Genomic DNA, 25,369 nt, shown 5'->3' with positions numbered 1-25,369 from the left:
TTTTCTTTATTTTCAGATCGATATAGAAAATTTTCGGAAACTACAACCATTTTAAAAACTATTTTTTTAAAAAACAAATGAATAAATATTTTTTTGAGTGAGTATGGTAAGTCAATAATAAAAATTGTAGTCTCTCAAGGACTTTATAATGTGATAAATGATTTTTAGTGTTTTTTTAAAAAAAATAAAAAAAAGGTACGCTGACCGTACGCGTACGGTAAAAAAAAAAAAAAAAAAAAGTTTTTAAAAACAAGTAAAAAAAAGATGGAAGATAAGGTTGGCTCTTAAAAGAACCGTTGTGTTCATGCAGGGACAGAGGAAAGGAAGCATGGGAAAATCATTCAAAGCTACAAATGTGCTGATCTATTTTGTTGTTCACTAGGGAAACACTGGTCTCCCTATGACAAATTAGACCTTTACAAAATGTGCAATGAATATCAACCTTCCGAAATCGAAGGTTCATTTCCAGAGGGCCAGCAAAAGGAGATTCTCCCCCCACAGATGAAGGGCTCACCTGACCTGCAGAAGAAGGAGTAAGCCCTGCAGGTGATGGTCCAGGCTGAGCTGCTGTGGATGTACTGGCTCGTCTTTCTGAAGAGTTACCTCCAAAAAGATGACCATGTGTCCTTCTGTGTACATCCTGGAGGTGTCTCTTCATGGTGTGATTCCCAAAGGAATACTTCCTGTTAGGATTACCTCTAGAAAGTACACGCTTACACAGCTTGCAAGTAACTAAGGGTGCATTCACCTTTTGCTGGCCTTCTGGAAAAGTAAAATAATCCCAAACATAAGAAGGCTTTACTTTCCTCGCTCTCTGCCTCAAGACAGTGCTGCTGGTGCTAGCCTCACTCTCAGAAGAGCTCTGCTGTTCTGCCATCGTATCCCAAAGACAAACCAGCTCCTTCTCCCAAGGGATCACAAGCAGAAATGAGGGGAATGGGTGTGGTGTAGGAGAGTTCTAGAACTGAAAGTACTTTCAACCAATCAAAAGTTGTGTTTCATGATCACATGACCTACCGTACGCTTACGGTACGCTTACGGTGCGCTTACGGCAAAAAGTACGCATGCGCGTAAAAAAGACACGCGCTTGCGCGCATGCGCATAACAGTCACTCCCCGGCACTTCCGCGTAACGTGCGCGTGTGGCGTAAGCGCGCACGCGACCCACGCGCAGTACGCGCGGCTACGCAAAGTACGTAACTATACGCAAGCAGCGTAGATAGATTACGGGCGTTGCGTAAACCGTACGCTTACCGTGAGCTTACGGTACGCGTACTATAAAAAAAAAAAAAAAAAAAAAAATCTGGAAATAAATTTTACATGTTTATTTTAAAAAATTTATATAAAATAAATATTTAATGATTTTAAAAATTTAAGCATAGTCTTTATAAAAGGTAAGAAAATTAAATTAAAAATATGTTTGAAAAAAATGAAGAATAAAAAAAAAAATAGCATTTAAAAAACCTTGCAAATTCACTGAAAAAACCATGGGTTTCACACACGTTATAGTTAGGAATTAGCATTTAAAAAACCTTAGAAATTCACTGAAAAAACCATAGGTTTCACACACGTTATAGTTAGGAATTAGCATTTAAAAAACCTTAGAAATTCAGTGAAAAAACCATAGGTTTCACACATGTTATAGTTAGCTGGACATTTTACTCGTAAAAAACCAATGAAATTGCCCCGTTATAGTTAGTTCAGCTAACTATAACTCGCGCGCCCGCAATGCACTGCTGATGACGTCACATATTACATCACTCATGACATGGTCAGTGACATCACTCATGACATCACTGATGACATCTCAAATGACATCACTGATGACATCACTGATGACATCATCCTTGTGATAGAGTGGCAGACCTCCTCTCACCTTAATATAAGCTTTGATACACACATTCAAAAATAGAGACTAAAATTTTCAAAACAATGGACATACCAATACCAGTTACAACAACCTCTTCAGTAATTCTAAGATCAACATACACATCCACTCATTCACCAACAGTCCTATACAGTCACTCATACATGTACTCACTCATCATATGTACTCATACACCTATACATCCTGTTACATAATGCCACTCATCCATAGAGTTACTCACACACATAGTCACTCATGCTAGTAAAGAATCAAACATACATTCACCTGCATATACAGTTATACACACACCACCACACTTACTTCTACGGAAACTTACACATACTTAGTCTTTTAAACAATCACTTATAGAAACACATACTTATTCATACAGGAACTCTTTCAATCTCTCCCTCTCACATATACTCACATATATACACCAATAGTCACATATACTAGTTTAAAACATATGTAGTTACTCATAAAGACACTATTGAGACAGTCATTCACTCACTAACACACCAATACACACACGCATCCACCCATGCAGTCCTGCACACATGCTCTGTTCAACACATACAAACAGTGAGTCACTCATTCATGCACCTATGCACTACGTCATACCCCCCACCGAACCATGCAGACACTCAGACTAATACTCAAAAAAACCAACTAATAACCTATATAGACACCCATGTAGCTACTCACCAACCCATGCAGCCACTTATACACAAAGTGAAAAAATGATACAGATATTTACATATTTAAATATTACTCACTAAGCCATGTATTCACTATGATACACTTAATCAGTCAGTTACACAATCAATTTTTCAAAAAGAAATCATCCATTTAGACAGTAATATACCCATTTATTCTTCTATCAACCTTGAGATATACATATATAAAACATATTTAATTTTCAGAAAAACACACATTCACTGGATGATGTCATCAGTGATGTCATCAGTGATGTCATTTGAGATGTCATCAGTGATGTCATGAGTGATGTCACTGACCATGTCATGAGTGATGTAATATGTGACGTCATCAGCAGTGCATTGCGGGCGCGCGAGTTATAGTTAGCTGAACTAACTATAACGGGGCAATTTCATTGGTTTTTTACGAGTAAAATGTCCAGCTAACTATAACATGTGTGAAACCTATGGTTTTTTCACTGAATTTCTAAGGTTTTTTAAATGCTAATTCCTAACTATAACGTGTGTGAAACCTATGGTTTTTTCAGTGAATATATATATATATATATATATATATACACACACACACACACACATACACCTCCCTCCCTCTTTCCCTTGGCTCCCACCCTCACTCCTTCCCTGCCTCCCTTCAGTGGTCAAACCCTCAGCTGAGCGGGAAGGTGTCTGGTTGATGCACCGAGCACAAGGGTCGCTAAGTTTGGGCTATGGAGATTGGACCAGTACCAAGGGAGCTCACGGCATGTCGCATAAGCAGTCACGCACAATGTGAGCGATCGCCCCCAACAATGACAGCTCAATCCCACCAGAAATTTGACAATTCCCTCCCTCCCACCCCCAAAAAACTGATAAACATAAAGAAAGCATAACTTTCCAAAAAGCATACCTAAAGCGTCAAAGGGCAAATCTGCCGGACTCATTCAGAGATACGGCGGAACCTTCCTCGACAAAGCAAGGGTGTTGGAGTGGAGAGATATCCCAGGTCCTATCTTGCATACAGGGTGGGCAAGCACTGATCCAAAGAGCAGTGGAGGATACATGCCAGCAAAGTGCAGAAATGTCTCAGGGCGGTGTAAGTAAGGGACCTGGGAGGGCAGAGTGACTGTCTCCGCCCACCACAGAACAGCTGGGTTTAGGTCACTCTGGAGCAGAAAGGGACTATGAGGCTCGAGACAGAGCCGACGTACGAGCTGCACTGCATGCCCTAGCTGGCAATTCAGGTAGGAATTCAGACTCCAGCTGGGGAGTGGTGATGTTGGCAGCCGTTTGCTGTAATGCAAAGTTGAGCCAGGTAGAGCATGGCGTAGGGGATGTTGGACTGTTGGAGGCTCTGTTTAACCAGGAGAAACTTGTGCCTGGCATCTTGGACTGCAGCTGTGAAATCCTGGAGTGGTGAAATAGTATTGCCCTCCATGGTGAGGGATCGCTTCTATCAAGCTAGTCGAAGAGCGGTGTCACTGTACTGTAAATTTAGCAGACGGGTAGTTATGGTGCAAGTAGGAGGGCCCGGTGAGGTCGAATTAGCCAGTGTACGATGTGCGCGCTCCACAGTAAGCAGGAGGGGAATGACTTACACCAAAGGGACACTAAGCCTTTCTCAATATAATACTGTAATTTAACAGTGTTGGTTCATACAAGCATATCTATAATTTGAAGGTTATTACGGCGAGACCAAACTTCTAAATCTTCCTTCTTGGCTGAAATCACCTTCAGCACTCATTCCATATTTAGGACGGTATCGTTACGGTAGGCGTGCCAAAGTATCTTCCACCTTACAGACAGACTCAGTAGCTCTGGAGTCGCGTTTGATAAGATACAAACATTATGGGCGCTGTTAGAACATGCATTAACTAAGAGCGGCATCTAATCCGGTAGATATTGCTTTGCTTAAGGAAGACAGGTTTAGAAGACACTGACTTTGGAACACACCCTTTTAGGATGGGGGCGGCAAGGGAGAGATTCCAGAAAGGGATGGGCGACGAGCAGTTAAAACGAGTGAGGAGGTGGAAGAGTGATTGTATGTGGGGATATGCGAGACTAAGTGAAGCCAATAGTATATAGATGGTGTCTCTCACATGGTAGATGGGTAAATGCTAAAAGGCCGACAGAATGAGTATAGATAAGCGAACACTATGACTCATTGAGAGGGAGCGCAAGCAGAGCAGTTACAGCAAGAAATACAGCTGAGTTTGGACCGGGACACAGCTGCAGTGAGATGGCTGGCTAAAGGGGGAAACCGACATGGGAGTAGCTGATGTCAGGATCACAGGAAATCAAGGAGTTGTGAGGACAACCAGATGTGTCGATTACACACAAGCAAAAGCATGATCTGGTGCAGATTACGGGCCTATAACTCTTAATGACGAAAAGGGATCTAAAGACACCCGAAGGAGAAGTGCTGGACAGATGCTCAGATATGGTAGAACTAACTGCTTCCAAGAAGGGTCTGGCAGGGGCCTAAAAATCTGGCAGCCATTAACAAAGCCAGAATGGAAGTAAATGGTGAAATTTCAGGGTTGGGCAGGGCGCAACGATTTGCGTTTTTTAACACCCAAAAATAGTGCATGAAAAGCAGGAGTTGTTTTGGGAGGATCGGGGCGCTTATTGCCACTGGGAAATGCTACAGAGCTTAATTTGTAAAAGAATAAGTGCCAGGGTCGAAGATATTTCTCAGGGAGGCACTGCTCCTTGTCCTCTTCAGATTCCAGCCAGCGCTGCCTAATACCAGTACCAACGCCAGCTACTTGCCATAACAGTCCTAAAAATTTTACAATTTGAACTTTACTGGGTAAACAAAAGCACCCTACTAGTATTACTGTTAGTTGTATATTTAATTGAAAAGAAATAGACTGACCGAGCCACAATGTGATGGACTGCATTAAATATGTGCCGTTGTTACACAATAGGTGCCGGTGCTGAGCACCGGAAAACATTGGCTCAAATTAAGCACTGGGAATGCATGATATCTAGAAGGTTCAATGAGGGCTTTTGACACTCTGAAGGATGATAACTCAACAGCTTTGGATGGTGGGGATGATGAGCGGGAGGGGTGAAAGAAGCACCACCTCGAGCGGGGCACTTCTGGTGGCGGTCACAATGGTGCTCAGGTCTCAGGATGGGATTTGGGGCATCAGGGAAGAGTTCATGGGAGGGTGAAGAAGCAAAAGAGAGAACAGAAGGATGGCAGGGTTAGTCCATAGGGGGCAAGCTTGCCAGGCGGAAAAGCAGAGGGGGCAGGAGAAACGCCAGAGGAGCCCCAGGAAAGCACAAGGACATATATGGTACAGAGGAGGTGCAACAGGGAAATTTAAAGAGGTGACGAAAACTGTTTTAGGGGAGGCGGGATGGGTTTGTTTGTTACTGTGTAATTCTCTGTTTAGGGCATTCTAGTGTGCATGACAAGGAGCCGAAGGATGTTCTTCTGAGCTCACCCAGCTTCCAATAAAGCGACCTTTTTACCGGTGACTGCTTTTCCCACCAATCTGCATGTGGTAATCTGCCCTGCTGCTGCTCTGCTACATGTGGTAATCTGCCCTGCTGCTGCTCTGCTACATGTGGTAATCTGCCCTGCTGCTGCACTGCTATGCAGGGCTCAGAGGACAATGAGAGCGGACTACAATGCTTCTTTCAGAACTGAGAGCGAGCGACCGGAGGGAATCACCAGACGTAAAAACGTAACACTTTGAATTTCAGTAGGGAACCAAATCTTAAGGTTTACTGAGTCACGAGAAACCTTGCTAAATATTTCCGAACTGCTCATTAAGAACGCTGTGTGGACTCAGTGGTTTATGTTTTTGACAGGTCTGAGCTGTCACTGTCCACAGTTTTCAGACTGCCATGGCCCAGGAGTTGGCAAGTTTTTGTTTGCACGATGGAGGTGCTGGGGCCAGAAAAAAACAGACGATAGCTTAGAGAGCACTTCTTGTCGCCTGGCTCGATTTGAGAATTCACCGGTTCTTAAGTAAAAGCACACAGCTCTTTAAAAGGGAGCTGAAGGCCTGTGCTTGCTTTTGGCTTCTAGAACACCGCTCACTGTCTCCGTACAAGTTCAGACCGACTGCTCTGGAGGTATAAACTCCGATTAAACCACACTAGTTACGGGAATGTCAGTCAGCCTGAAATGTGCCACAATCACACAATTAGTCTGTTAGATTAGAATATGAGGCGACCACTGCAAAATTTCCCAGTTACCGGGTACAAGCCTTTAAGTATGCCATTTTTAGGGGAAGTCACTCAAACTCACTTCAAAACAAACAGCTGTAACCGAGACACGAGCGTGCACAGACTAGTTTATAAGTTCGATACTGTCCTATTGCCTTTCTAAGTGGGGGGCTGTGTGGCACTGAGGTACTGACCCAGTTCTACAGGTGTGCCAGGTTAGAAAGGAGTTCACCTTGTTTACTATTTCGAGAGCTCCATGCCATTAGACCCCAGGAGCCCTGTGTAAGAAACCAACCTCATCCTTTTTAGGTCTCGCCTGATCCAGCGCATGCGCTGTCTGGCGAGACATTTAGTAGGTGGGTTTTGAAAGTGCTACCCACATTTTTGTGCTGGCTACAAGCTTCAGTGCACGATGGCGTGCACGCGCACAGCTGCTCCCGCATACCCCCCTCCCTTCTCGCCCAGCCATCGCCTTTCCTGTGCCAGCCTTCAGCACCATGCCCCTCCCCCCGCTGCTGCGCGCGCATCCCTAGCGTGCTTTAGCGCGTCATCACGATGACTTTCGCTTTCATAGTGATCGCAATGACTTTCGCTTTTATGCTTGTTCTGTCAGCTGGGTCCCAAGCAACATTAAGAAACTTCTCCGATCGGTGTGGAGTACTGGCTGTGTACTTTAATTCTTCACGAGGGGAGAATAGTACTCAGGTGTATGGGATCCTCCGCGCGTGATGCGTGTCACGAGCTACGGACTGAAAATCAGCTTGTCTGCACCACGCTCTGTTAAAAATTACTGGTTTGATGAGGTCTACAGCTGATTCTTGACGTGTGTAACTGACAGGTTCGTCAACTGAGGTAAGTTGTGGTGCGCCTCCGACTTTTCACCAGCAGGTGGCTGCGTTCTCCTCACAGCTTCCAACTCTGCCTTCCTGATTGTTACCAGCCTGGGAGAGTGACATGCGGGGGTTAATCCACTGTGAGGAAAACCCTCTGCGAATATCAGTTCCTTGCCAGCTGATTTCCATGTTTCCGCACTCTCAGCTGTCACCAGGCATCGCACAGCCGTTCATCCCGTAAAGCCCTGGAGAGAAGGGATACACCGCCGTGCCCAGATTTTCTCAGCTAGCGCTTCGATGCTTGGTAACTTTTTTCGTTGTTCCCTACTATACTCAGGGGGCAGGGAAGGACTCAAAGCGCCACTGAGTTAATCTTCTCCTAGGTTACTTTACTCTGAACACTCAATGCATGGCTTATAAAATTTCAGTGCGCCGACACTTAAGCGAAAATATTCTCCCCAGGCAGAGCAACACGATGACGACGCGTTCGGGGTTTACTTCAATCGTCTTCTCACCCTGCACCAGTTAACACTCTTCCGCACCTCTAATCGCTTCACTTACTCACGGTCCCAGTAAAGAAGGTGTTCTCTCCAGGCAAATGAACTTTCACCTCAGGCGTCTTCTCACACCGCAGTGTAGCCACAGCACGCATAGATTCTCCGCTGTAGGCTATGTGCTCCGCTGACTGAAACTCGTCGCGAACAACATGTTGTAATCACAACATGACACAAAATCAAACTAGATTTGACAAGTTTATTCTATTAGCTCATAGCATCAGCGCTCCTCATCTTTCAGCCAGCAGCCGCCCAACTGACAGGACTCGAATGCACAGTCAACTCAGTAGAATGTTGAAAGCATGGACATTCTACAGAGGCGCGCCTGAATGACAGGAAGATCTTAACACATAGGAGAATCGGTGGCAGATGAGGGAATAGAGATACAATACATCACAGCAACCTGGGTTGTGACATCTGGCAAACAAGCTCTCGTTCCAGCGGTTGTTGGCACTGGGGTTGCTGGGTTTGTGTGTAAAGCTCGAAGTTGTGCTGTAGCCGGTCCTGGGCGATCTTTAACTAACACAAATAACAGAGCTGCCAGGCACTGCCCAGTAGGGCTCCTCAGTGGACGGCCACACTCCTTGATAAGCAAATGGTTACAACAAACTGGCCAGAAATGATAAGCATATGTTTAGGCAGGTGGTTACTATGTACTACATTCCGAGACCCCAAGCAAACAGCAGATGCATATATATATGGCGTAATTCTGTCTGGAAAGCAGCTGAGTGCGATGCAGAACTGCAAGGGACATGAGCTAAATCAGCAGGAGCATCATAGGGGAGGGTTCCAGGGCGTGTCAAGTACTGAGGGAAGGGGGGGGTTTACGTTCTGAATGTACAGCACATGGAAAGAATGTCATCTCACTAGGTCACGTATGTGCTTTCTTCCCAAGTGAATCGGTAGCATATTTCAAATGAAATGTTTGTTTTAAATGTTTCCTTCAGATAAACATTTCAATAATATACGAGTCACCTGTTGATGCTTTTGCTTTCACGTGCTCACCTCAAGACATGGCGCAACAAGCAGTGAAAACCTCAGGCAGCTACTAAAAGCAGTTGGACTTTATTCCTCTTCAGTGTTGAGTTGAACTCCGGGTTTACCCCAGATGTTCCCCATCTTCTGGCCCCAGGACCTCCTCTTCCTCCCTTAAAACGCAGAGTGTTTTGAGGAAAGCTCGGTGCCCGCATCAATCCCATTGCTGCTCTGCTGCCTGTGCACCGCAGGCCTTCTTCGATTCAGGATATTCCCTTGTTCTCAGCTGCTGTGTGGGAGGTTTTACATTAAGCGAAGCCTCGCCTTTTTGTTGCCTTGGGTCATGTGGCAGCACACTCTCACACTCCTGGCCCTTCTGTCTATGTTTTTAGGTCTCACCTACGCAGCGCGCATGCGCTGCATAGGAGGGCCTTTAGCCGTCGCTCTGCTCATTTTCAAGCACACACTCGTGCTTGTGACGACATCCACCTTGCGGGAGCATCCAGAGGCGCGCCACAAGCATGAGTGCAGTGCTTGAAAATGAGCAGACTGCGCGCGCACGCACCACTCCCGGGCTCACCTCCTGCTCACCCTCTCTCTCGCGCGCATTCCTTGTTTTGTCATCTTGCGGATGACTCATCTCCCCGATTTCCCAATTTAACTTTATTACTGACAGCACTTTTTAATCAATTCCCTTTGGGGAAATTAAAAGTGAAAGCCCTTAATTTTTCATACAGTCAAAATATTTGAAATGCGTTTCATTTGATTGTGTCTTTTTAAATAGCATCCGATATTTCACCCATACAGTGGAAGTTTTGTTGAAGCAAATGTCCTGTATCACCATGCTGTATGGATCCAAACGGCAAATGTACCAGCTATTTGAACACCACGTCCACCACCACCATGTCCACCACCACGTCCACCACCATGTCCACCAGCACCACGTCCACCAGCACCACGTCCACCAGCACCACGTCCACCACCACCACGTCCACCGCCACCACCATGTCCACCACCACCACCATGTCCACCAACACGACATCCACCACCAACACCCCGTCCACCACCACCACGTCCACCACCACCAGGTCCACCACCACCACTATGTCCACCACCACGTCCACCACCACCACCCACCACCACCACATCCACCCCATCCCCCCACACCACTACGTCCACCACCACGTCCACCACCACCACCACGACCACCACCACCACCACGACCACCACCACCACCACGACCACCACCACATCCACCACCACCACGTCCACCACCACCACACTCACTCGAAACAAGCATTGGCATAGCCAATAGGTCTCGCCTTTGGGACCTTATAAGTGTTTAGCCATGCAACTCTTGATGTTGTTGCGCCAAGGATATTGTGCTGGATAACTAAACACTTATACGGTCCCACAGGCGAGACCGATTGGCTATGCCAATGCTTGTTCTACTTCAGATTGGATGACACATAAAACATTGTCTATCGACTCATGTCTAACCCCTTACCCCAAATGCTAGAAGTTAAGGTCACCCTTCCCAGTAGGCCTTCTGCATCCTCATCATGGGATGAGAGGGGCCTCCTTTTAGGAACACACTCAGATCAAATAAACTCTTTAAAAAGGGACATCACAAGTGGTTGGTGTGAAGAGATAGGTGTATTTATTTAGTTTAAAACCATAAATCTCTCCAGAATGGCCAGGTTTTACATTGAAAGGGTCCGGAGGCAAATACCTAATCCAAGGGTGTCAGGAGTATAGCCTCAACCGCAGGGGTACCTAGGTCCTCCATCTTTTTTATGGGGTCTCACTGTACCATGAGGTGAATTGTGCAGTTGCGGGGCATGATTTGGTGTCCCAGCCTATGTGAGCAGAGCCTGAAAGTGGCAGTCAGTACATAGGGGCAGTTCCAGCCTGGCCGAATCCGCACCGTGCAGACAAGGCTCCCGCACGAACTGCCTGCAAGTTATTAGGCCGCTCGGGTTCCTAAGAAATGGGAAGTGTTCCCAAACCACAGGGCTGAGTTTCACTCTATGAAGGATGTGCAGCTCGTCTCAGATGAGGGAACAGTGCAGGCGTGCGTAGGTTTCTGAAACTATGTGCAAGCCTGCCGTCTCATGGAAATGGTTACATGAGGAAAAACGCCACATAATTATTATTTACCTGGCCAACGATACATTTGCATACTATGGGCAACAGAAAACAGCCAAGTCCTTATGCAAAGGCATCTAAACATGAAACAAACTATGCTTCACAGGAACCAACAGAAACCATTATTAAACAAACCAGATTCTTCACAAACCTCTATTAACCACAAAGACCACATAACCATACCCACCAATCGATGTTCGTCCAGTGTTGAAAGTGGGACCCAGATTAAACAAGGCTGTGAGGAGCCGAGACATATCCGATTATCCGGACCATGTTTGAATGAGAGAAAACTACACTTGAGACAAGTGTTTAAAATAGAAAGTATCAGGATAAAAGGAGAACACAGCTGATCTTGTTTTTAACGTGAAAACAAAGATTCAACTAAAGCAGGCAACTTTCTGAAGGATGCTTTCAAAAGCGACGTTTTAATATGAATTGTTTATGTCATGGAAAAGCTGTTCGTCGAAATTATGTAAGACCAATTTCCTGTAGTGTTATTTCATTGTGCTGACCTATTTATATGGAAAATGTAAATTATTTTATGATGATGACAATTCAAGAAAACAAACAGTGTCAGAAGGCACTCTACAAATTTTAATGACATGCCGCTTTCAGCCTTACAAAATTATTTGGTATGGGTATATAGCAAGGGTTGTCCTTAAGCTGGGATACTCACTATGTGGCCCCTGGGCCGCTTGCGGCCTGCCCGACCTTTACATGCTGCCCCTGGTGGACAGTAGCAGTGGGCTGCTCTTCACTTGACTGAGCACGAACATTCAGAAAGATGTTAAACGGACAAACTTGTAGTTACACATAATCTAAAGTTGAGGAAAGGAAGCAAGGGTGGTGTCCTGCACCAATCACCTTTAGGATCACCTTCATGTTTTAAGAAAACATACAAGAGAAATGCAAAAATAGGAGAAAGTCTCTTCAAATTAAAAAAGTGCATTTCTCTAACACGTGGAAGGGTTTTACGTTAGTACTTCAGGTTATATCACTGTATTGAGTGGAATTTATTAGAAGTGACAGTTTTCAAACATGAACTTTAGAAACATTCATGTCTTTCCAGGCCTCTGGCTACAATGGCATTAGAAAACCAAGAGGTAAGTTAGTTGTCATGTACACCCTCTAGAAGGCCTAGGTTGTAATTATAAATGGAACAACATAATAATTTAATAAATCAAAACACAAGAGACTTTTTGTACAGTGGACATCATGTATTTCAAGTTGCTCTGCTATATTTACCTAAAGAAAAAGGAGCCAAAGTGAAATAAATTAATTGCCAAGGATTAGGATTACACAATCTTGTCAAGCGGGGAAGCCAGGATTGACCCCATGTTTTCAGGTTTTACATTGTGCAATTCAGTTACTAAATGGGTATCTCTTTCGCTCACCCATTTTCACCAAGTTAATGCTTTGCTTCTTATTTTTAGGACACGAGTTTAGAGTGTGGGTGCCAGACAGAAGCCACACGAAGGCTTGGATCATTTTGTAGCTCAAAGATTAAAGAGAACCTCAAACTTAGCCAGAGCCACACATCTAGAGCTTGCATTAGCCTTCTGTGGCTCACCCACCCCTCTCCCATAACAGCACTAAGGAGTTAGACCCATAGGAAGGGCATGATTCCATTAAACAAACTGGACAATGAAACTAGGTGTTCCAGCCTCACAGTTAAAATCAGATGATTGTTGGATTACATCCCTGTTTTCTTACTACATGTTTACTACTAGTGTTTAGTTCTTCCTATCTCTGTTCAAAAATAAGGAGCAGAGAAATATGTTCATAAAATCAAGAGCACACAATTTAACAAAAGGGGAGGCTGGGATTAATAAAAAACAATATTCTTGCTCATTACCCAACAACTGGAGTGTGAGTGGTTCCTATGATGGTACTCGTCAGTATTGGCTACCCTTGCCAAAGAAATACCAATGTGTTGTGGAACTGGTCCCAACTTTAAATTAAGAGTTCACAACCAACATATTTTGGCAAAGTGGTAAAGCCAGGATAAAATGTAAAGTCTCCTAGTGCCATAGCTAACACGTTCCCACTGACCCATGTCTGGTGGCGGATGGTAGGTGTTTGTATCTGCGCTCTTCAGAGAATTGCACATCTTGCAAGGGGATCTCTGTGAAGGTTTTTTAGTACTCACTTAACTGAGCCTGTTTCAAAGCACTCCTGATGTTTGCAGATAACAGACTAAAGCAGTGTTTTATCTTGACACAATTGCTGCAGTTCAAAGGAAGAGATCAAATGTCAGACTGTCTTCTAACTAATTATTGCTTATTTTGTTAACATGAATTGGTGTTTACAAACTCCTATCACTTAGAAGTCAGAGAAAGAAAAGCAAAGTGAATTATATAACTATCTTGCACACAGAGCCATTTTTGTAACACACAATAAAATGAAAATACCTCGAAATGCCACCTATGCATTCAGCAGTTGGGAAAGCAAAAATGAAGCATATTTTTTGGAATTCTGAAATGTGATGGAAGCACAGGTTTTGATAGGATCAAAACAAGTCAAGACACTTGGGGGCCGATTCCGATCCTGTATTTTTTTTTTCCCGTCCGACTCGTATCGGTAAATTTTTCCATACAAATCGCACAAGTCCCGTCCGACCCGTGAAGTACGATTCGTATGGGACAAATACAACTTTTCCCGATCCGATTTGTACGGATCGGCCCGATCCTTACAAATCGGATCGGGAAAAGTTGTACCAGATGGACCCGGACACTTTTCCGTACAAATTGTAAAAATGCAGTCCAACCGTACTAGTACGATCCGGACCGGCTTTCCAATTTGGACGGAAAACGTCCCGTACACGGGGAATGCCATTACCCGCTACGAAGCAAACTTTGTACGACTCGTATCCCGGGAAAAGTTGTTCCCGGGGTGCGAGTCGTACAGGGGTATGAGTCGTACAGGCATACACCCCCGTGCGTTGTGTATGTACGGCGCGTACTCCAACATCGCGTATGTACTGTGCGTACCCCCAACATCGTGTACCCCAACATCATGTATGTACGGTGCGTACATACACGATGTTGGGGTATGCGATGTTGGGGTACGCGATGTTGGGGTATGTACAGTACATACGCGATGTTGGGGTACGCACCGTACATACACAATGCACGGGGGTGGGTGCCTGTACGACTCATACCCCTGGGGACTCTGCTTTTACAGCTGTTTTTGGCTCCCATAAGAAAAGAGCCGTACGGAGTGCCGTAGAGGCGAATCGTACTTGCTGGGCTGGAAACCGCTGCTTAAATACATAGACGTCACGTGCAAGCTGTTCCGGATCAGAATCGTTGGTTTATTTTAGCTGTATGGTCTTTTGTACGATTTGTATGGAAAGAGGCTTTCTGTACGAATAGGTTGTAAGAAAAGTTTACCGGGTACGAGTTGTACGGGAAAAACGCTCCATACAACGATTTGTACAGCCTTTTTCCCGGATTGGAATCTGCCCCTTGGTGATGCAGAAATGATAAATGTTCACAGAAACCAGATGATTTCTACACATTATCACTTGAGTGTTTTACAGTTTAATCAATAAAGCTGTGCATCTGTGCACACTAAGTGGCCATTTTAGGAAAAGGTATGCTACTAAACGATGCTTTAGTTGCATTAAAAAAAATGCCCCACCTCAAGTCCATTAAAGCAAGGTGGGCCATGAAAGTTTGTCCTTCTAAAAAGCGGGTCATGGCTCTAGAAAGTTTGGGAGCACTGGACTTAAGTCATTGGGAGATTGTAAGGCCCAAGATCTTTTCCAAGTTCCAATTCAATAATCAAGTTACTTCGTCGTACACTTGACTCACTAAATATAGCAATAGAAAGCAGAGAAGGCCTACTCAACGGTGCATTAGAGGGACTGCAAGTCAGGTACAGCATAACACAGTCAAATATATGTCTCTTCTAGACACTAGGGCTTCCATTAAACAGTGTAGAATGAAACCCTCGCAAGAACACCACTACTTATACAGTCCACACTGCGGATATGATTGTTCACCCTACGTCCACCATACATCCCCACTTTCCTCATCCCCCCACTGCTGGTATTAATGCGACCCTTGGTCACACTACAGACCATACTTGTTTGGCCCCTGGGAAATGTTTCTGAGTATAAATTTCCTGGACTGAAATACAGAGCTTTCCTCTATAGGCCAGATGCCCCTTATATCAGGGGACACTGGTTAGTGGCCTGTGGGAGGATGACGAGGTCCTCAAATCTTCGCTGGCCTCTTAAGAAAATACATATTGTTTTACCGACCACCCACAGAGAACGTTTCCCAAAAGTATGAAAAAGCTGGTTGCCTTTGGGGAACAGGAACATTTCTCAACAGGCTTCTGAACTTATACGGAAAACAGGTCATTTCGGCAAACCAAAAGTCTGCTACATGCATATGGAAAAATATTCCACAGGCTAACAACGTATGGAAAATGGGGATATTTTCAACAGGATTTAGAGAGGTTTCCATGCCCACAAGCCTTTTGAAAAATGATCAACAGGTCAATAGGAAGATATGTCGTTTCTTGACAGCCTTGGAAGGGGGGCTTGGGGGGGGAAGGCGACCGCAGGGAGTCCCCACCCCCGGGCAGTTTGGGAGGGGGCGTGTGGAGGGAGGGGTTTGCTGGCCCTGCGCGGCCGTTTTGAATTTGGGCTTGCCGGTAGGGAAAATGTAGCCCAAATGCAGCCCAATTAGAGCCCAAATGTAACGAAATGTTGCGCAGGTATAAATACCTTGGGCGCCCGCCCCCGGCCACCATTTTAGGTTTGGTGACCTGGTGGCCGGGAGCTAGGATAGTGTCGTGTTTTTTGTTCTTGTCAGCAGTGTTAGTTTTATTGGGTCTGGTTTGCGATGGCGTCCCAGGACTATAGAGTGTTGGAGGCTCTCAGGCTTCTGTCGGAGGCTGGTCGGATGGATTTGGTCATCGGAGAGGTGGCGGGGCCGTCGCGTCCCCCGCGGCAGGCCTCGGCTGGAGTGGCGGCTGCGGTGGCAGCGTGTACGTCTCCGAAGCGGTCGCAGCAATTAACGGTGAGTGAGCGGGGACGTCCGCGCGTGCGGAGAGCGGTCCCCGCTCGTTATGGCCAGGCCGGTCGGGCGAAGGTTTTGGGGGAAGCGGGTGCTGGCAATGCAGCGGGGATCGGTTTCGGTGCCAGTGGTTCGGCGGAGCGTTCCCTGTCTTCCCCCGCGGTGGGGGCTAAGCGCGGAGGCGGGCGCGGCTTGAAGAGGCGCTCGGCGTCTGTGCCTGAGGTAGCGTCATGTAGCGCGAGGGTGGGGAGCGCTGTCACGAGTGTGGGCGGGCCGGCGGTTGTGGCGCAGGTGGCGGGGCTCGAGCATGGGGCAGATCCGTGGGTCGGGCCAGCGAGTTTTGGTTCCGGGGATTCTTCTTTTGTTGCGGGAAGCGCGGGAGGGTTGGAGGCAGGTTTCGAGCGGTTCGGGACGCGGGTGCCAGATAGGAGGGGTGGTTTGAGGTATGCTGAGGCGGGTTGCCCTGCCGTGAGGCTCAGGGGGTGTGGTGAGGCAGCGCCTAGCAGCCCGTTATTGTTTTCGCCGGGTTCTTCGTTGGGGGGTGTGGGTTGTTCTGTGGGGGAGAGCTCTATGGGCGAAGGTGAATGGGCGCAGGTGGAGGGGTGGTGCTCGGCGCAGGAGGTGAGGATGCAGGAGGTGTCGGAGTGGGGGAGTTCCGCACAGTTACTGGACCAGGGAGGGGCGGCTTGGCTTTCGGCGGGTGAGGAGTTTGGGGGGAGGGATGGCAAAGGGGGAGTGGGAGGGGATGGGTGGTTTGGGGGGGGATAGTGAAGCGTCTGGGGGGGGTTTGGAAGGCGAAGGTTTGGACATTTTTCCCTCCTGGGCCGAAGGTGTCCGGGGTCGTAATGAGGACGGTGCGGTGGGTTGGTCAGGCGCGCGGGGGCAGGACAGGGTGGGGGGTGCCAAGGAGAGGGTGGTTTATGGGGCGAGCAGTCGTGCCAGGAGGAGGTCGGGTAGGTCGCTATCTTTGGGGGAGGAGTATGGCGGGGTCTCGGCGTCCGTTTTGGGGCACGCTAGGTTGGAATGGAGCGGGGACGAGGAGGAGATGGGGCCGTCGCAGCTCGGGGGGTAGGGCGAGCGGGTGTGTATGGAGGGGCTATATCAGGCGCGGGTTTGTCGAGCGGTATCGGGTCGCGGGAGGCTGTTAGTTTCATGTCTCCCGGCACACCAGTCCAAACTTTTTCTTTTCAGGATAGGTCAGGTAGCAGAGCAGCAGACTCGGTAGGGCGAGGTGCGGCCCAATATCGCCGAGGAGAAGGGAGGATGAGGCCTGGCGCGGCACATTCCGTACCGGCGGGGGATCCCGCCGCGGCCAGCTCACGAAGGTCAGGCGCGACCTCGCTGGCCCCAACGTCACGGCGTTCAAGGTGGATGGACTTTTCTGATAAAATGGATGTTTGTGTTAAGCGTGGTAGAGGGGAGGACCGGCGAGTACAGTCGGCTCCCCCGCAAAGTGGTTATAAGGCCATGGAGGCCGCTGGTGCTAATGTAGGGTCCGGTAAGGCCCGAGTGGTGGATTTTGCTGAGGAGGCGCTGATGGTGGAGGAGCCATTACTGCTCGACTATGACGAGGACAGCCCCGAGGAAGGGGAGATACGGGGTGATGAGGTGGGGGGACACTCTCATGCTTCTCGTAGTCTGTTTCAGGTTCCGGGTGTGGCACCCATTGCACAGTCCGTGGTGGTGAAATCGGCAGGAGAGCACGGCCCGTCAGCGAGGGCGCATCCTCCAAGGGATTCTTCGGCACGGGCGGTGAAGCGGTCGGAGTCGGTCCGCACACCCTCTTTAGAGCCAGGTGAGAGCGCGAAAACACAGGCCAAACCTATTATGGTGTCTGTGGGGTCTGGGGAGGATGGGGGTGGGGGTGTGTCGGAGGGGAGATTATATAGAGGCAAGTATGTGAAGGACACGGGGGTTGGCACGGGGACAGAGGGAACATTGTCGGGGACCAAGGTGGAGAGTGGGTCTCAGGTAGAGGCAGGCGATGGGAAGGAGAAGCCGCAGAGCAAGGAATTGAAGATCAAGAAGCTCCCGTATATGGGGGTGACTAAGCCCCTGGGGGCGCATTTGATGCTGGCTACAAAAGAGCGTATTTGGAAGGGTGAATATGTAGAGATTCTGAAGCTATTGCACAGGGAGGTGAGGTCCAAGGAGGGTTCGAAAGAGGAGGAATACGAGTTGGCCAAGCGCCCTAAGGTGCCGCTGACGATAGAGAATTGGACGGCGGCGTTCCTAATTTATGCTAGTGTCTACTGCGAAAAGTTTCCCGAGCGCTGCGTAGCCATATTTAAGTATATGGACGTTATACGAAAGGCTCAACTCACTGGTACTGGTTATGCTTGGGCTCAATATGACGAGGAATTTCGGGCCCGTATGGCTTGGGATTCGGAAGCTAAATGGGGTGAGCTGGATAATGACTTGTGGCAACATACTATGGGGGCCGCGCCAGGGGGTAAGACGATTTTTACGGCTAGTGGTTTGCCGCTGGTTTACCGGCCCTTTCAGGGAAAGCCCACCCGGGGTGGGGTGGGAGGCTCAGCCGCATCACAGTCTGGGGTCGGGGCTTGTTGGGATTTCAACAAGGGCCTGTGCACGCGGGAGTATTGTAAATACAGACACGAGTGTTCTAAGTGCGGCAAGCGGCACTCCCTCGTTAACTGCTGGGGAGTCCGGCCATCAGGAGGGCAGCAAGCAGGTGCAGGGATGTCGGGCGGCGCGCAGCAGTCACAGGGTGGGCGAGGGGGTAGGGGCGCACAGGGTTCTGGGCCAAAGGGCTCCTACACCAATTAAATTGGATCGGCTACAGGATGCATTGGGTAGCTACGAGGACTTGGTGGCAAAGCAGACTCTTTTGGATGGTTTCAGGGGGGGTTTTCATTTGGGGTACCACGGGCCCCGGCAGAGACGGTGGGCGGATAATTTGAAATCCGCATCAGAGCACAAGCTGGTGGTAAGGGAAAAATTGCGTAAAGAAGTGCATGAGGGGAGGATGGCAGGCCCGTTTGGAGAGTGGCCAGTTCCTAATCTGATCATTTCCCCTATTGGTGTGGTGCCCAAGAAAGAGGAAGGGCAGTTTCGGCTGATTCAGCATTTGTCATGGGCGGAAGGGTCGTCAGTCAATGATTTTATCGATGAAGACGCTGCTTCGGTGTCATACTCCTCAGTTGACGTCGCCATGTCACTGGTTGTGGCCGCGGGCGCAGCTGCAGGGATGGCTAAGTGCGATATTAAGTCGGCTTTCCGGCTGCTCCCGGTTCATCCGGACGACTGGCCTTTGTTGGGCATACAATTTGAGGGTGAATGGTATGTGGATAAGGCGCTACCTATGGGTTGCTCGGTGTCATGTGCTCTTTTTGAGCTTTTCAGCACTTTCTTGCAGTGGTTTTTCACGCATCGCACTGGTCACAGCTGGGTCACACATTATTTGGATGATTTCTTTTTTGTGGGCTCCCCGGGCTCTTCGGAGTGCCGGCGGGCGCTGGAGTCGTTTCAGGAGCTTATGGAGGACTTGGGGGTGCCCTTGGCTCCGGAGAAAACAATGGGGCCAGATACTGTCATTTCATTCCTGGGCATTGAACTTGACTCAGTTGCGATGCAGGCTCGGTTGCCCGCGGATAAGAAATCCAAAATGTTGGTGTTGCTGGACGAGATGTTCGCACGACCGAAGGTGACGGTGAAGGAGATTCAGGTGCTGCTAGGCCATCTGAACTTTGCTTGTAGGGTGGTTCGGGCGGGGCGGACTTTTTGTCGGCGCCTGGGCCGGGCTTTAGCAGGCCGGCACCTGCCTCATCATCATGTGCGCTTGTCGGCAGGAGTGAAGGAGGATCTGCGGATGTGGTCCTTTTTCTTACACTCATTTAAGGGGGTGCCTTTGGGCAGGGACGAGGATGTACAGTGGGATGTGCAGCTGTTTTCAGATGCAGCGGGCAGTGAGGGTTTTGGCATTTACTGGCAGGGGCATTGGTGTGCAGAGCAGTGGCCACAGGAGTGGAAGAATAGTGGGCGGAGCATTGCCTTTTTGGAACTTTTTCCACTGTTGGTGGCTTTGACCATTTGGGGCAAAGAGCTGGAACACAAGAGGGTGCTTTTCCGTGTGGACAACATGGCAGTGGTGCAAATAGTCAATAGACAATCGGCCAGGGATGAGCAGATTTTGAAGTTGCTGAGGGTGTTTGTGCTGGGCTGTTTGCGCTATGACATCTCATTCAGGGCTTTGCACGTGCCGGGTGTGGACAATGACATTGCGGATGCTTTGTCTCGTTCACAGTGGGGGAGATTCCATGGGCTGGCCAAAGAGGCGGACAGGACACCGACCCCGATGCCGGAGCAACTCTGGGCGGTCGGCAATGCAGGGTGTTTCAACTGGTGGTAGGTTCCTTGTCGGCTTCCACGCGTACGGCGTATACATTGGCATGGAAGGAATTTTTGTCTTCAGGAGCTTGTCGGAGGGAAGAGCCGGGGCGCAGTTCAGAGGATGTGGTTCATTTTATCCTTGACCTCATTGAGAAGGGTCTGTCACGAGTCACCATTGCAGGGAAACTGGCAGTGGTTGCCTTCATGGGGGAAGCTTTTTTGGGGTTATGCCCCGTCTGCTGGGGAGATAGGACGCAGGATGCTTGAAGGTTGGGCGAGGGAACGGGGTGGTACTGGGGTGTCCCGTTTGCCGATTTCCTGGCAGACGCTGGCTCGTCTGTTGGCTGTGTTGCCTGCAGTTTGCACAGATGATTTTGAAGTTTCATTGTTTTCTACCCTTATGGTTTTCATGTTTTTTGGAGCTTTCCGTGTTTCGGAGCTTCTGGGGACTAAGGTGAAGCGGGGTATTTGTTGGCAGGATGTTTTCTTATCGGACACAGGTGTACACGTTTGGTTGTCCAGTTCCAAAACAGATCAGAAGGGGGTTTGGTTAGAGGCAGGATCCCCTAGTTGCACATGTCCGCTGCGCTGGGCGAGGCAATGGAAGACGCTCTCAGGGGGGGATGGGGGCGAGTTAGTTTTTCAACACATAGATGGGGCGCGCGTCTCTGACTACCAGCTGCGTATGGTCCTGCGTAAAGGGTTACAGCAGTTGGGATTGGATGGAAATCACTTTGGGACACATTCTTTCAGGATTGGGGCAGCGACTGAGGCGCATAACCGGGGTTGGTCACAAGGCGATATAATGCGCTTGGGGCGTTGGTCATCTTCCTGCTTTCACAAATATGTGAGGGAAAATCCTCCTTCGGCGCCTGCGTCCACTGCTTTGATGTGAGTCTCATATTTGTTTTTCATTTCAGGTTCGGTGGCCGGGCCACACGCGAGGGAATTGACGGTGTGGATTGTGGGGCACTCCTTCGTCAAGTGGGCGCACGTTCAGGCGTGCAAAAGTTATTTTGGGGGGAGTTTGGGTTTCAACAGCAGCCTTTTTCGATTGGTATGGAAGGGAAAGGGGGGGGATGCTTTGGAGGGAGCTGATCCCCTGTCTGAATAAAGCCATGGTGAAGGGGCAATGCCCGGATATTCTTTTAATTCACTTGGGGGAGAATGATCTTTGTAGTGTGAAAGGGGTGGTATTGTTGCGGGCCATGAAAAGAGACTTGGCGTTGCTGAAGGAGCATTGGTCTGGTTGTCATGTCCTCTGGACAGAATTGGTCCCGCGGAGGGTGTGGAGAGAGGCTTTGAAGCCCAGGGCGATCGATAGGTCACGGAGGAAAGTGAATTTGGAGATCTCCAGGTGTTGTCGAGATTTGGGCTTTGGGAGAGTTACCCACAAAGATATCCGCTTTGAGGCGGTAGAGTTTTTTCGGGGAGATGGGGTCCATTTGTCGAGGTTGGGCATGGATCTTTACTTGTTGGAGCTCAGGGAGGTCTTGTCTCGGTGCTTGAGTGGGCAGAATCAGGCTCGTTGTGTTTAAAGCCTTTTTTGATGGGGGGCAGAAAGAGGGGAGGGTAGTTGCACCGCCCCCCTCTTTCTGGGTGGCGGGGGTTATGGTGATTTCTGGTCAGTTTTACCGGAGGTTGGTGGAGTTATTGTGGTTGAGTTGGGGTTATCGACAGGGAAAGGTTAGTTTGGTAAGTTTAGTTCGGTTACACACTTTGGGGGCCGATAGCTGAAAAGGGGCAGGCAGGGGAGTTTTGGTTAACAGAAGGTTTGGATTTAGAGATGGTTGGGGGGTTATACAGGAGTGTAATGTTTTAGAATGTTTTATAATGTTTTATATTGTTGTAATGTTGTAATGTACGGGCGGGGGCGGGCTCGAAGGTATTTAGGGGAGGGGGCGGGGGGCGGGGGCTAGGCATGTTATATTTAGTGAGGCCTAGTTTTGGAAGGCGTTTCGGCCAAGGAATTAAATTTGTAATGTGCACCTGTTTCCAATAAAGCGGCCTTTTACACACAATAATCTTGTCAGTGGCCTGCTTCCCCCCTCCCTCCCAAACTTGCCTAGGTGTTTCCACATCAGAAAAGGAAAATGCCCACCCTTACAGCTCCAACTCCTGAAACTTGAACCAGAGAGGACCTGGGAACCTACAAGTCAGGCACCTTAAAAAAATCACACAACTAAAAATCCAGGCAAAAGAGAGAGACCTTCTATTTTAAGTTTGTGAGGAAATCTCCGAAAACAAATTTGCCACAATGGACAAGTAAAAAGTGTACGAAGTGAAAGCCAAGTGATAACCTATAACCAAGAAACTTTAGATTCATAATCCTACATATTAAGCTGGGGCAAATCTGGAGACCAAACATGCAGGAAAGGGTTAACTCTACCCCACCTCCCGAGGCCACCGTCCCCACCTGTAATGCAAATGACTGACAAAGGAGGGCACAGAGTAAGCAGGGGTAAAGCTGCAGAGCATTTATTAGCAATGATGGCGCAGAAAGGCATGCCAGAGGGCGAGCTGTCGAAGACTTGGTGAGAAAGGTGGCGACAGGATTGAGTCCAGAGAGGTAAAGCTGGAAACCTTTTAGCATCGGAGCGTAATGAGGTGAAGGAATGGGCAGACTGGCTAAGAAGTGGAGCCATCGGGGAGGCAGCAGCACTGAGCAGACATGGGGAAGGCTGGAGACCGTGTAGAGTCGGGTAGATGTGGCAAGACGGGGCCGGCAGTGCCACGGGGGAGCAAGGCAGATCACAGGTTAAGGTGATAGACTACGCAGCCTCCGGTTCCCATGATTTGAGACACTGGGCCTGCTTGGCTGCTTCTACTCAGCTTTGCGGGCTTTATAGCACTGCAGGAAATGGCCCACCCCCTGCTGTGGATTCTCCCTCCCACAGACGCAGATAGAACGCCTCCCATAACTTTTTACAAGCGTGTCAGGCCACCAGCCGAGCTCAACCGCCCACTTCCAAAATTAGAAACCCTGTACAGTACTTAAACCTCAAGGGCGAGCTGGGCAGGCGGGCATTATCGAGCTGAACATGCATTATCAGGCATGCCGGGGGTTGCAGACAGGACTGGCACTGCCAGCAATTATCAGATGGGGCGAGCATCACCAGGTAGCGCAGGGATTCCAGAACAGAGCAGGCACGAACAGGCTTAACATGAATGAACAAGAAGGACGGCATTATCAGGCAGGAAGGTCAGGCATTCACAGAAAGGACGGTCACCATCAGACGGAAATTAGCAGGTAACAGACAGGACAGTCACGCATAAGCATCAGTAGAAAGGCAAGTACCAGCTGGGCGGATAGGTATAAGCAAGCAGGCCTGGCATCAGCAAGGAGGGCTGGCATCCGCAAGCAGGACTGGATCAGCAGGCAGGACTGGCAGCACCAGGTGCCATGGGCATCAGCGGGTGGGCCAGCACAGGGCTCCTAGCCTCCCTCATTCGAGTGTTAATAGCGCGCACAGGCCAGGTTTGCTTACACTCGCGGATTTGTCTTATTTGTCTAACAAATTCAGGAATAAAAACCTTCGAATGTAAGAAATAGACTGTAACGGCGGCTCAGGCATGGATCTGGGAAACTTATGAGCTCGAGCCCGGGCATTAATACGCAGGATCAGCATTCACCGGAACGGCAGGTGATGCGGGCATCAGGCAGCAAAGTCTGCAGCTGGCGGGGCGGGCACTGACGAGAAGGACTTTGAGATGGAACCATAACTTTACCAGTGACTCCTTCGTCTGCCTCTTCCTCCTTCCCCCACCGGCTCCACTTGCTCTCAGGAGGATGACCCCCCCGGACCGGGATGGCATTTGGGCTCCTCCGCCTGCTGGGCTGCCTCAGCCAACTTCCTGAATAAAGGTTCCTCCTCTTGCCTCTGGCACGAGGGCGGGACCCGCTGCAAAATACTAAGCTCCCCCTGCTGTCTGTATGCCAGGCTCGCGGCTCCTCCTTACCCTAGGTTTATGGCTCCTCCTTCCACTGGATGTTAAGTATATAGTGCTGTCTTTTAGTTCGCCAAGACAGCGCTGCAGCCCCCCCCCCCCTTGCTTTAATGTAGTGCCAAGCAGGCTTTATTAAGTAGGACTCTTTAAGAGGCGTGCCCTCAGGCGCGTGGCTACTAACCCTTCCCAATAGACGTGGCCTACATCATTAAGGGCGTGGCTCAAACCTGCAAACTAAAATCCTCTGATTCCCATTCCGACAGTACCACTGGGCCGTAAAGTAGGGGCCTCTCTCGCTGTACGCTTTCAGTAAAGCGCCCCAATACCTTCGCGCCGAATTCGTGCTATATAAAAACTGCACATAAACAAACAAGCATTTGCAATGCGATAGGTCTCGCATTCAGGCGAGTTTGAGATACTGCATTGTAAATGACAATGCCTTTTAATTATGTTTTAGGTTTTAAAACATAAATAAAAGGCATTGTTATTTACAATACTCGGTGCTTAATTTGTAAAATATTAAGTGCCAGAGCTCTGACCAGGAGGCCACAGCAGCTTGCACCACCCATCGCCCCTGTCATCGCTGCCAAAACTACTACTAACCTGCTCTCTTGCATGTAAATGCGACAGTAAAGATTATTCCAGGTCCCCTAAGCTACAGGAATGCCTGGGAAAGTAGGTATTAGTAATTTTTTTAATGTATATTGTTCCCCTAAACAGCTGTAATACTGCTCCTCTCTAAATTACATGAGCAGCGCCACCTTGTGGCAGACTGCCCTAAGTGT

The 25,369-nt window shown here is 48.6% G+C and overlaps 1 protein-coding gene across 4 annotated transcripts in view; it reads right to left on the bottom strand.

The window, feature by feature from the left end:
- The window catches only part of NLRX1 (NLR family member X1), a 232,746-nt gene extending 208,092 nt beyond the window's left edge, over positions 1 to 24,654 (bottom strand). The window contains exon 1 of one of the 4 annotated variants that reach the window (XM_085645914.1): positions 24,597 to 24,654. Coding sequence is in view for 2 of the 4 variants with exons in the window: in XM_085645912.1 (XP_085502038.1) it covers positions 24,366 to 24,452 (87 nt within the window). In the remaining 2 variants the exon portion in view is untranslated. Of the gene's footprint in view, positions 1 to 23,934; positions 24,577 to 24,596 lie in introns of those variants that run through there. The other 3 variants (XM_085645912.1, XM_085645913.1, XM_085645915.1) reach the window with 3 other exon arrangements.
- Between the last annotated feature and the right edge of the window lie 715 nt (positions 24,655 to 25,369).

This window comes from Triturus cristatus, chromosome 3_1 (assembly GCF_964204655.1).
Source record: "Triturus cristatus chromosome 3_1, aTriCri1.1, whole genome shotgun sequence".
Classification (NCBI taxonomy): domain Eukaryota; kingdom Metazoa; phylum Chordata; class Amphibia; order Caudata; family Salamandridae; genus Triturus; species Triturus cristatus.
This window is presented reverse-complemented; position numbering and strand designations above follow the sequence as displayed.